At 35.5% G+C, this 12,362-nt stretch overlaps 1 protein-coding gene across 1 annotated transcript in view; it reads left to right on the forward strand.

The window, feature by feature from the left end:
- Positions 1 to 12,362, forward strand: part of CADPS2 (Ca++-dependent secretion activator 2) — a 271,004-nt gene that overhangs the window by 204,007 nt on the left and 54,635 nt on the right. Inside the window, exons 20-21 of the mRNA XM_010581326.1 lie at positions 3,189 to 3,345; positions 12,197 to 12,338. Of these exons, the coding sequence (XP_010579628.1) occupies positions 3,189 to 3,345; positions 12,197 to 12,338 (299 nt within the window). The remainder of the gene's footprint in view (positions 1 to 3,188; positions 3,346 to 12,196; positions 12,339 to 12,362) is intronic.

Below are 12,362 nucleotides of genomic sequence, written 5' to 3' on the forward strand. Positions count from 1 at the left end.
TACTGCTTTTAAACTTGCACTTTTTAAAATGGCATTATAAGGTAGAAAAAATAAAATAGAACAATTTCATGTTTCTTACTCTCAAGTCTTTTGCTTCATGATACAGAAACCATAACATTTAGAATATTTAGCATTATAGCACCTTTTATATCAAGGAATTACAAAAATAAGCTTGACCAGGTACACGCAATTGTATATATTATTAACATTTAATTAATAAATACAGTTTTCTAAGGTTCAGGAAGTTGTTTTAGAAATGTTCTCAGAAAACTCAATAAATATTTTTGGGGAAAATGTGCAAAGGGATAAACATGATTTAGTATATACAGTTATAAATATGATCATTCAAAACATCTGGTTTTATGTCACACTATGGAATCTAGTTTTTAGCTTACATCTGTCATGTGTGAACTTGTTATAGATGTTTTATCTTATACTGAAGAAACAGCTGTTTCAATGATTTGAAATGAATTCCCTGGAGGTTCTGTTCTACACTATTGTTGCCACTGTGTTACTCCGTAATGATTACTTAATAAAACATATACATTGTTGTCTTCGTCTTTTGAGGACCTGCATTACTGTAAGAATATTAAATTTCTGTGGAAAAGAACACAGAAGAAACAGATCAAATGATACATGTATGATTAAACATCTCTGTTCAAAGATTACTTTTCGTACTACTTACTTACAGTCAGAGATGTGGTATTTTTCAGAAGGGTAAATATGTTGCATGTGCATTCAGAAAAATCAATTCAGCAAGTTTGCAATCTATTGTAAGACTGCTTGAAAAGAATAAAGATAATTTCAAGATTATTTTCCCCTTCATTCATGTAATAAATGTTCAATTTTTCTGAAATTTATAGAGCATTCAGAATTTTAATATTAAAATATATCTGAGAACAAGATCACTAAATTATACATTCCCTACTCAAAACTGAATTAACTATGGTGACTTCACATCATAACGTTAAGTAAATGTTCGGTGTTTGATCATGCAGTTGATGAAAAGGATCAGTAATCTCTAAAATAGTATATCACATTTTTTAACACTAGAATTTTATTTTTTTTTTAATTCATAACACTTCCAAATTTCTGGGATTCCCAAAGGGAAGAGAGGTATGTGATTCCTGATGAACTAAGCATTATTTTTCACTGTTTATAGCATGGAACTGTGCATTGAATGTGTAGCATAAATTGTTCTGATGATTTCAGGTGTTGTATTGTGATATTTGTGTGTCTTTCTAGAGTCTGAGAACTTCAGTCTTCCTTTAATCCGGTCAATGTTTTTGTTCTCTTAGAATGTGTGTCACCAATTGCTAATTGCCTTTAGCCTGTTTTTAAATTATCTATCCATAATGACTGAACAACTATCCTAGCTGTAGTAGATATTTTTCTATTCTTCTTCCTTGCTGCTTAAGCAACGATGGATAGTTCTTGAGAGGGTCAGAAGAATTTCTGTCTGGGTTCAAAGTTTCATTTGCAAAAGGGAAGAAGATGGAAAGAAAATGTGCCGGTTTTCTTGTTTTGGTTCTGCTTTGTTTTGAGTTTTTGGCAATATTTTCTGAAAAGAGTTTTGCTTGCCTAAAAGGGACACCCACCAATGCCTGCATACATTTCTTTTCATCTTTCTTTATTTCTTTGCATTTAGTTATTTTCTAGGGTAAGGAGTCTGTTCCTTTAATGAGCTTCCATTTAAACAGGATTTACTAATGAGAAATTTCTTCCAGTTTGAGGAACAAGACTCTATTTCAAACTCTTGCCAAAATTTTTGAAACCTCATCTGTACTTTTCACTATGGTGCCAATCGGCATCCTTCAATCCTGACACTGCAACACACAAAATACTTCTCAGTAATAGCAGAGGATGCTCAGCATTTCTCTAAAACCTCTTGCCAATTCATCTTTTCTCTATTTCCCCCATGTCAAAAAGAATTACAGGCAGTCATCAGAAAGTCAGGCTGCAAAAACATATTTTTAGACCACTTTTCAGAAGTTGTCTGTTATTTGATGCCTTTCAGGCCTGAGTGCGTAATTCTGCATTACCCAAGACCTGCGTTTCAGAAATGCAAGTGATGATTTCTCTGACTTTATTTGAAGTTCTGGGAACTCAGCACTTGTATAGATCAAGCTACATATGTCCCACGTGGGTAACTCAAAATTATTCAGAGATATTCAAAATGAGGGGCCTAAGTTTGAAACCAAAGGCATTTTCTTACCTAATGTGTAGGGGTTTCTCACTGTCAGATATTTTTGTGAACTCTGAGCAAAACACTCTCAGCAGTATGTGATATTCATCCTATTTCATAAGCTTGCTTCACCTTCATGTTTAACTCCAGGATCATACAGCTCCCTCTGATCCAATACTCAGCTTCAATACTGACCTTTCAAAGCCTAGATTTAAGTGACAGTAAGAAGGTACAAGAGTTACATGTGAAGCAGTCTTTAATGTGGAGCTGGCTTTACTTGCTGACACACTATTTTTCACAGATTTCTTCTCTTCTTTTAAGCTAGGATTACCTAAGAATCTAAATTTTTACCAAAGAAAACTGTGTATTCCAACATGTTAAGTTACTGAAGATTAATATAGACATTAGTGAATTTCTAAATATGTATTTATAGCATTTGTGGAAGCAAAACTGGATGCCTTCCTCAGGAGAAGCTGGCATCTTTAAGGCAAAAATAGGAATTAAAAAGCGCTCTGTATCTGTTAAAAAAATCCTTAGACTTCAAGGAATAAAATTTCACACTGAAATCATCCTTTCTGATTAACAAATGAGTGCAAAATGTATTCACAATAATTTATTTGAAAAATTAATTAATCTGATTACTTACAGCCTTAGAATTGAATGAAATCAAAAGAACCATATACAGTAATTTTACAAGGATGAGGCCTTCATTCTTTTCTTTTCTCTCTGGCAAAAAGAGTTGTAGGGATTTATACTCCTTTTTTGATTTTTTTGTGTTACATTTTTGTTCATATCATCTTTCGCAGCATAATCTATCTGATTTCTTACAGTTTTGATGCAAGGTTTTATAAAATATTTTCACATTTTTCATTTGGCCTGTTCGTCCTCCCCAGATGAGATAGGACATGAAGTGACATATCCAAATGTATTTTGCCATAGATATAACACATCTCTCTTTGCTTTATGACTCGTGTTTAGTAATTCTATTTTGTCATGTTTGCAGGCATTCGCCTGGTGGCCAGAATTATTGGCTGAGCATGCAGAGAAGTTTCTGTCTCTGTATTCTGTTGATATGGATTCAGCACTCGAGGCACAGCCACAGGACTCCTGGGACAGCTTCCCACTTTTCCAGTTGCTGAATAATGCCCTCAGAAATGACAGTAAGATCATACGGTTTTACTTATTGCGTGCATAAGATTTTTCAATGTGCCCACACCTTAGAAATGTGTTTCTAAGTAATATAATTCTCAAAATAAAAGTGACAGTGTCTGTGATTATGATATATATCCTGGTGCTCCATTTCTTGGAAGTTGAGCGGTTTCTCTCTATCCTTGCACCATTTCAGGCCTTTCTCTGGCAATCCCTGAACCATTCAGTATTCACAAATTGCTCAGTTTTAAATCAGTGATGTACAAGCAGCATAATATGTATTTGATATTTCATATTTAATCTATACTGTTTAAATAAAATTGTAATTAATATTTCCTTCTAATCCTTCATGTAAACTACTTTCAGACTATAAAGGAATTGTAGGCTTGTCAGAGGGTTATTTTCACTTGGTGTATTGTTGTATCATTATTTGAGTTGGAGACCGAAATTTGAGATAACCATATGATCTTGCTTTTATTTGTCTTTAAAGAGAGGTTTGGTTTTTTTATATTAGTTAAGTGATGCCCTAGGCATATTTTGTATGAAAGTGATTTTAGTAATGGAATTAAGGAAATTGCCAATTAAACCAGAGAAAATAGATTAAGTGTTAATTTAAAAACATTGAATTGCACCTAACATTTTAAGGCATCATAAAGAAAAAATATATATATGTGCCATGTTTTATATGTTTACTCATACTCTATTTTTAAAATATGAGAAAATTACCTACTTTTTAAAAATTATTTTGGAGATCCAAATGCTATTTTTATTGAATTATTCAAGTTAATTCCAAATTTTTTTTTTCATTATAAATACAATAAATAATTTTTAACTCTTCCTGGAAAATTCATTTCATTTCTGTGGAAGTTCAATAGCTTTTAAGAATTTTAGCTCCATGTATGGAAACTGCTCGATGGAAAGAATGGAAAATAGTATTCAAGAGCTTTTCTCCAAGGTTACACATATTTCAACCTATATTATTTATCATTGTATTCTTGTTAACCTTAGCTGCCAAGTGTTTATTGAAATATATAGGTCATCTCAGTATAGTACCTGTTGGCCACAGCACCATATCATGAAATGGAGCAACTAGCAAATGTACAATTCACTGTAACACAATGGATGACGAACTTCATGGAGGGAAAAGGGCAAATGGACAGGGCCACTAAACTAAAGCTGAATCTTAAACAGCATTGTTGAAAGTCACTGTTATTGTACCACATTGGATGTGGTCTAGGACAGAGTGAAAAAGCATTAACATCCAGTCTTAGAGGTCTCTTTTCACAAATTATTCCATACCCTGATATTTAGCAATACATGAAATGCCATGTTCCTGATGATTTCTTTTTTTTTCAAATATTATCCTAGTGAAAGAAATGTATCTGTTAGTGTTTCCCTTAGCTTGTTTTTAAGATACTCATGAATGTTTCATCTGGATCCTTTGTTGGACAAACTGCAACTACAGAAGCATATTAAAATTGCCATACTGGTGGTAATTTAAACTGAATTTAGAAGGCTGCTCAGAAGGGTGTAGGAATTGTTTGATCTTGGTGCAGATCTCATAAGAGTTGGACTCCTGTAAGGTAGATTCTGCAATACTTTAAGCAGGTGTATGATCATCTTAAAAATCTGAAGCCGATATTCAGGTGTCTTTCCTACCATCTTACATTTTCAGTTTAGGAAGCACATCTCTAGTTGTGATGTTATGTGCACTTAAAACAATTATTTGATCCCTGAAAGCTGGGGAGGTATTTTACAGTAGTCGTACAAGAAGGATTTGTGGCACCAGTTTTAACTACATTGTTGTGTCATTTGTGTTCCTTTATGCCTTGGTTCCAACCTGAGAGAAGTTACAGAAACAAACAAGGGTTGTCCTCACATGCAAAGAGGTTGCTGGTAGGCTACTAATTTTTCTTTCCTTAAAAGATTAAATAGATAATAATGCTAAATGATTAAAACAGCCTTAGGAAAGACATTTTATGAAAACTTTCATGTCAAAGCAATTATTAGAAAGATTGTAAAACCTTAACTAAAGGATACAAAACGGCTGCTGTATGAAATGTCACATCTGTATACCAATTTCAGTAATTCCCTAATGGTAATAGATATAGAAAATGACAGTTTCTGGCAAGTGAAAGCCATCTGGAAAATTATACACTTTTTTTCCCCAGAATTATTGGAAAGCAACCATGGAAATTAGTCACCTTTTAATCGGTGGATATGTTAGCAAGTGGCAAGTGACCATGCTACCAAGAACTGATTCCCAAGTGGAACATACCTCAGTGCTTATTCTTTAATTAACAGCCTTTTCACCTTGCAAGTGCATTAAAGCCATTAGAAAGAGCTCCCCATGCTTATATAATCAATTTTACAGACTTCCAAAATGAAATAAATAATTCTGGCTTTACCCTAAGTGAAAACCTTTTCCTGAAAACTATCACCTTCATAAAGATAGATTTAGAAAAAAAAATCTAAAAAGGGAAAAACTGGAATGTGGTCTCGTGAGGATAAAAAGGCTAGTGTTAATAATTAACAAGGAGAGTGAAGTAGAGTAAATTAGCCATAATAGAGCCCACAGTGACTGGCAAAGTCACCTCTCATTATCAAAAAACTCATTAGGAAATGAAGAGGTGGAAATCCCACTGGGTTATTCTCACTCTCAGGCTATATCAGAGATTACTTTTCAGATTTCTTTCAAACGAAGAACTGTTAGGTCACCATATTGCATATTAGGTTAATCTTCAGTGAAATTTGGAGGACTGACACCTGCGTGTTATTCTATCTCAAGAGCTTTAAATGAGCTCTAAATCTTCGATGCAGGAGTCAGTTTTCACGTAAACCTGACATGAGCAAACTCCTAACAATAAAGAAACAATCTAACATTTACAGCATTAAAGAAAACTTATATGTAAGACTGTTTTTATAACTATGTCACTAAAATATAATATTAGAAAGACTGTGAGATAATGAAAATGCATAGTCTTTGCTATTCAAATAATATCAAATGTATTATTTTACATAGTATACAAAACATTGTACATGATTCAAGCCAAATACTTCAAAGCCAATATTCATTTAACAATGAGAAAAAAAATGCATTTTCCAATACAGTGTATTAACTTTTCATGAAGTAACAGGGGGGAGGAAGGGGAAGTCCTGACTGAAGCTTCACATTTCTATTATGAAGGACTCCATTTTGAGTCACTTTAAGCTTCTCCATTTTTTTCTGACCTTATTCCACAATTACGAGTTCATCAGTGAGTCATCAGTGATTGCTTTCCTGTTAAGTCTAACTGAAGAACTACTTAAAACAGGGGATGGATGAGTACGATCTTCCTATCCTATAAAATATTTCAGCTTTTCTGACAAGACCTAACAAGTAACAAAAACTGATTTAAAAAATGACATTTACTGTGGAGGTGAGTAATAGATTGTAGATAAATTTGTTGTGATTTTTCAAAATGTAAAGGTTTGAAAAAAATATTGTAGCTGCTTTTACAGTATACATTTTAATGATCTCCAAAGTTTGTATTGTTCATACACAATTATGCCTGACTCTGTGAAGCTTTGCAGATTTTACAGTGATAACAGTATCCAATATCTCTCTATGATAGCAATATTATTTTTCCAGAATTGGATATTCATAGAGGGAAGGAGGACATGGTTGTCCCAGGATTGTGTCTTATTTTCTGTAATGACTATGTTACTTTTTGACCATGGAGCCTATCAATTATGTTATGAAGGAGCATGCTCTGGAGGGCAATTTACTTTCTGTAGTTGTTTAATTATTCAGATTAATCAGGTTTTAGTGCCTCAAGACAGACATGTATTAATTCCTCTTTATTTAAGATGGTGTCAGAGGTATCTTATAGTGGCATATGCCTAGTTACATGAAGTGTCTATGTATTTGGCTTGTTTTAGAGGTTTTTCAATTGTATATTCAATATTCTGCTCCTTTCCTTGCCAAGTTTTCTTGCCAAGTGTCACTTACTGACACTATGGACTGTGCTATTGTTGCTCAGCATTACTGCATTACTACATTGACATGAATCAGTCAAAACTAGGAGTGTTATAAAGTTAACTCATAATCTTCATTTTCCATCAAGTATTACACAGTGAAATGTCTGTGTACCTGCTCTAACTCAGCCATGGTACACCTCTAGACAGTCTGATGAAGCTGATTTAGAAAAACCGGCATGTTGAGTGTTAGCCTCTTGAAAGCCATTGGCATTATCATGGCTAGTGATTTCAAACAGAAATTCTCCAATATGTTTTTTCCACTATTGCTGTTACTAGTAGCAGAGTGGCAAACACCACCAAAGACAGCATCACCTTCCTGCTTTGTTACAGCCTGTGTACCGCTTTTGTACTAGAATTCATGTATAATATCATAGCCCCTATCTTAAACTACAGGGTGGAAATAAAAAACAATTTGGATTTAAGGTAATCAGTGCAAACTTTATACCCACACTGATAACCTCTCATCAAACCTTATACTTCTCATTAAATGTATATACTTCTCATTAAATCTTTTCTTAGCTCAGGGACTTAAAATTTTTGCTCAGTGGTATTAGGAGCTGCTTTGAAATCCTAACCTGCTTTCAGGTAAGAGCTACATGTTTTGGTTACTGATACTGAGAGCTAACTCAAGCTGCATTATTGCTTACCAGAATATCCAATAACCTTTTTGACTGAATGGGAGTTTTAGGCACAAGAAAATTGTGCAATAAGCTGTTGGTGTCACTCTGTCTTGTAAAGATGAAATAAATGTTCAGCTTGCTTCCACTTAGTACATCTCTAAAATTCACTTTTAAAGTATGTCTTCTATGTAAAAATACACAACAGTTTGTATATAAGCTGAAACACTTGCAATTTTCACCACAATTTAAGTAACTGATTAATAAATGCTCTGTGGAGGCGGAATGTGATATAAACAGGAAATGAATGGAAATACAGACTTTCTTTTTATGGGTTATTGGGTTATTTTCAACTGCTATGAATAGAATATGGAGCCCCAAGGAAATTTCCTTCTTGAAATTTACTGGGTTTACTTTGAATTTAAAAATATGCCAGAAAATCCAAGTGTTGCCTTCCCGAGAATCCTGTGGACAGCAGGATAATTATAGATTGTCTGACAGCGTGCTAATTTTGTCAGTGGAAAAGAGACTCATGTTAACCTGTGTTATTCTTCCTTTCCTTTGATTCTGCAGAAGCTCTTGAGGACAGCGTAACACATTGACTCCAGCATAACTCCTAAACTGTGCCTGTATAAGTAAAAACAAAACAAGCCCCACAGCTTCTGTTGTACAGAAGCACAGTAGATTCTTTTCCTACTAGTAGAGGAGAAACCTCATTCCAGTGCTGCATTATTAGACTGTCCTTTTCATTTCTGGTCTTTTCTTGTCATTTTAATATATTTCAGCTACCTAATATGTAAAAATTGAGTAACATTCATCTTCAACTTGAGTATTTCAAGAATTTTTCATCTGGGGATCTGTTTCTATTCCTGTAATCCATTTTCCATTAATATTGTCTATGCATTAGCTTGCCCTGGCATAGGCTTTCTTTTTGTTGTTGTTTGTGTGAATACGAGATGGCTCATGATGAAGAGGGTGTGGGGTGTCTATACTGACAAGACAATGGAGAATTAAGCTACATAGCTTTGAAGACAAGTGGTAGTTGAGGGATTTGAAGTGTGGCATTTCCTCAAGGATCTCTTGTTTCCCATCTGCTTTGATGCACAGGTGGTACCTTTTGGCAAGATCAGTTCTAATCATAGGGCAGAGTGCCATGAGTCTGCTGATGATACTCCGCTATATCACTTACCCCTGTGCTCTGAGTTCTTTCCCTGCCCTGCAGTAATCCTTGACAGAGATCTCTAGATGGGTAAATCAGAGCTGCCATGTCCTCAGCCCTGGGAAAACAGAATGTCCACTGAGTTGTTGATCCAAGACAGTGCTCTCGTGTGTGCCCATGGACAGAGGGATCTCTGTGGAGGTGCAGTCTTATTAAGAGTCTTGGCATCATTTTGGAAAGTTTCACTTCCCTGCAAAGACTGGTGTCAGGATGTTAGGAAAATGATTCAGCTTTTTAAGTTGAACAGCTTTTATTGCCTGTGACTTCTTTAGATTTCATTCTGGCTTCGCAATAACAAGAGTCACCCTCCTGCCCATGAGGCTTTATTACTGTAATTCCCAGAGTAGGGCTTGTAGCAGAGCATTTCTGCGGTGTGCTCAGAAAACAATAAGCTACAAGCTCATCCCTTCATGTAACTGTGATTGCCTGATTAATGTCAGTCCTGGACTGATTCACTATAAAGCGGCAATATTGACTTAAATGACACGGTTGTATTCTTGTTGTTGTTCTTAAGCTCAAAGTTGCCTTGAAAAATCAGCCTAATATGTATCTTGATACCAGCCACCTTTTGCTTCTCAAAGGTAATGTTCATCAGCTATTTACTGTGAAACCTTTGTGTTAATGTCCAAATCTTTCTCAGTTGCTATTATTGATGGTCACAGGTGCTGCAGTTTTAAGATATATAAAAATAGAAAAAAACCCACAGTTTTGAGTGCCTGATATACAAATAATTATGCCAGAACTAGCTAGTTAACAAGTAGTTCTATGAGCAGTGTAAATAAGGGAACATGTTTGTAATGGACTCATAGGTGCTCTCAAGGGTGGATTCTCAAGTGTTTAATAAGAGATGAGCCTATGCCGCTGCCTTTTTCTCAGTGGAAACCCTAATAATCTCTGCCTGCTACATAACTGCGTGTTTCCATGAAACTCCATATATCTGATATCTCCGCCCCTGCGTGTAATATGGTTGAAATTAGCTAGCAGTTTCAAAGTTCTTAGTGAGAGGCAGGTGAACAAAACCAGAGAGAGCTGATCACATTAGTATTGTCTCCTTGGTTAAAAGTGATTGATACATTATTTCCCATTACTCTACAAGGATGTTTTCAAGAAAATAGTCCTTGCTTTTAGATCATTGTGTTCAAGAAAAAAAAATATATTAGCGTCCAGACATTCAGCATTAAAGGCACTTCCTTGCAATACGAGTAGCAATAGGGAACTGAAACTTGATGACACATTTTCCCCATAGTCTCCATCTCTCCCAGGTTTGGTTTGTGGTGGACATCAATCAGGAATGGAAGGCAGAGGAGTTTCTGGAAGTTACAGAAATTATTTTTATATGTTATACATGGAGTTGTACCAGTAGTGGAACAAAAGGGACTGTAATTTTGTGAGACAGTTTCCAGGGTTTTGAGCCCTATGATCCAGCCTTTTCTTCTTAGGAAGAGGAGGAGATCTCCTCAAAATGTGGTTGTGGTAACCATCCAAATCAAATGAGAAGCCTGGATGCAGGAATAGGTGGGAAGAGAAACCCACAAGAGAATTTAAAACAACAGAATACGGGTGAGAGAAAAGAAGGGCTACCAAAATCATAAAAATTCTTCTCTGTGTCTCAGCTTGCCTGTATGTTTTCCACGTACACATGGGAATATTCTTGTAGGTCCTAATAATAGTGCTGGATTAATTGGTGAACACAGACACATTCAAAACTTGAAACTGATATACTCACTTGGTGGGACGGGACATTAGTGTGCTAAGAGTTAGGATTTGCTAAGAGAATGTTTCAACGAATACAGGGACAGCCCGTGGTGGTGGCAAACTAATTTTCAGGTTTTAAGCATCTTCAGTTTGCATTGTGTATACAGTGTTTCATGCAGTAAATCCCATCTGTGAAGCAGGTAATTTTCTACTGCTTATAGCTACTTTACTTTTCTTGAGTAATATGATTCATGCTTATAATATGCTCACCAGTCAACTCAATTCTTTCGAAAAGCAAGAGGACACCTCTAGGTGTGTTGTATGTCAGCTTTCCTAAGTGCTTTAGGCAACTAGTTTTCAGGACTTCCTTTAATTAGTTATAAAAATACAATTGCTGTAAAGTTGGAGATAATCACACCAGAGAATTAGCAAACTTCCAGAAGGGAAATCTAGAGTTAGCAGCCTTTAAAATTTTGCAAGACAGTTGAGAGGGCAGAGGACAGGCAAACTTGGCTGCTGAGGCTGTTTCACATGAACACAGACTGGCTGGGAGGTTCTTTTCATGGGGTTCTTGATGAGGCTTGTGCACATGTCAGGATGGGAAAAGCCAGGATTGTGGTGGTGAGCTCTGGCTTTTGAGATTTTTATATGCGGACATGCATAGGTATATCGGGACGTGTTTTCTATTCAAGAGCTCGTTGAATGTCCTGTGTAGCTATAGGCAGTGATCCAGGACTTTGCCAGCTCCCAAGGACACAGAGCAGATGGGTAAACTGTTCTTATTCCCCCAAACACTCATATGTCACATGTTGCCTTTTTCCATTAAGGAATCTGGAGGAAATGCTGTATACCTCCATATTTTTGCACATAGCCTAGTGAGACTGGAATGTTTTACTGTAACCTTTGTTCTTCTTAGCGTAAGGGGAATAAAAATAATTGAATGACATTCAAATACTATTTGTTTGGTTTGTTTTTTGTTCTGTCTTGGTGTTTAAGTATCAAACAGAATTGCTGAGGCTTAGATTCAGCAAAGTATATTACTAATTTTTAAGAAGATGCAAAAGTGTTATTATTTAACAAAGAACTTCAGTATGTGCCTAGATTTCGTTACAGTGACAGTTTAGAATGTACTGCAGTGTCCTCATGGAGCACTTCATTTATCTTTTATGAACTGTATTTCCTACACAAGCTGGATCTTGTTCTTAAAATGCTTTCGGGTACTAAAACATTTTAAGAGACACTTTTTCCTATAGCAAAATAAAGTAGGGAAAGGCCTGACATTTTTTATTTGTGTTTTGTTTGTTTTTAAAGCGTTTTTGTGCAATGGAAAGTTTCACAAGCACCTGCAAGAAATTTTTGTTCCCATGGCCATCCGCTACATCGATCTCATGGAATCATCAATTGCCCAGTCCATTCACAGAGGTCTTGAACAAGAGTCATGGCAACCTGTGAAGTAAGTGCTTTCTACAAGATTTGA

Source organism: Haliaeetus leucocephalus, unplaced genomic scaffold (genome assembly GCF_000737465.1).
Source record: "Haliaeetus leucocephalus isolate CR32 unplaced genomic scaffold, Haliaeetus_leucocephalus-4.0 Scaffold763, whole genome shotgun sequence".
Classification (NCBI taxonomy): domain Eukaryota; kingdom Metazoa; phylum Chordata; class Aves; order Accipitriformes; family Accipitridae; genus Haliaeetus; species Haliaeetus leucocephalus.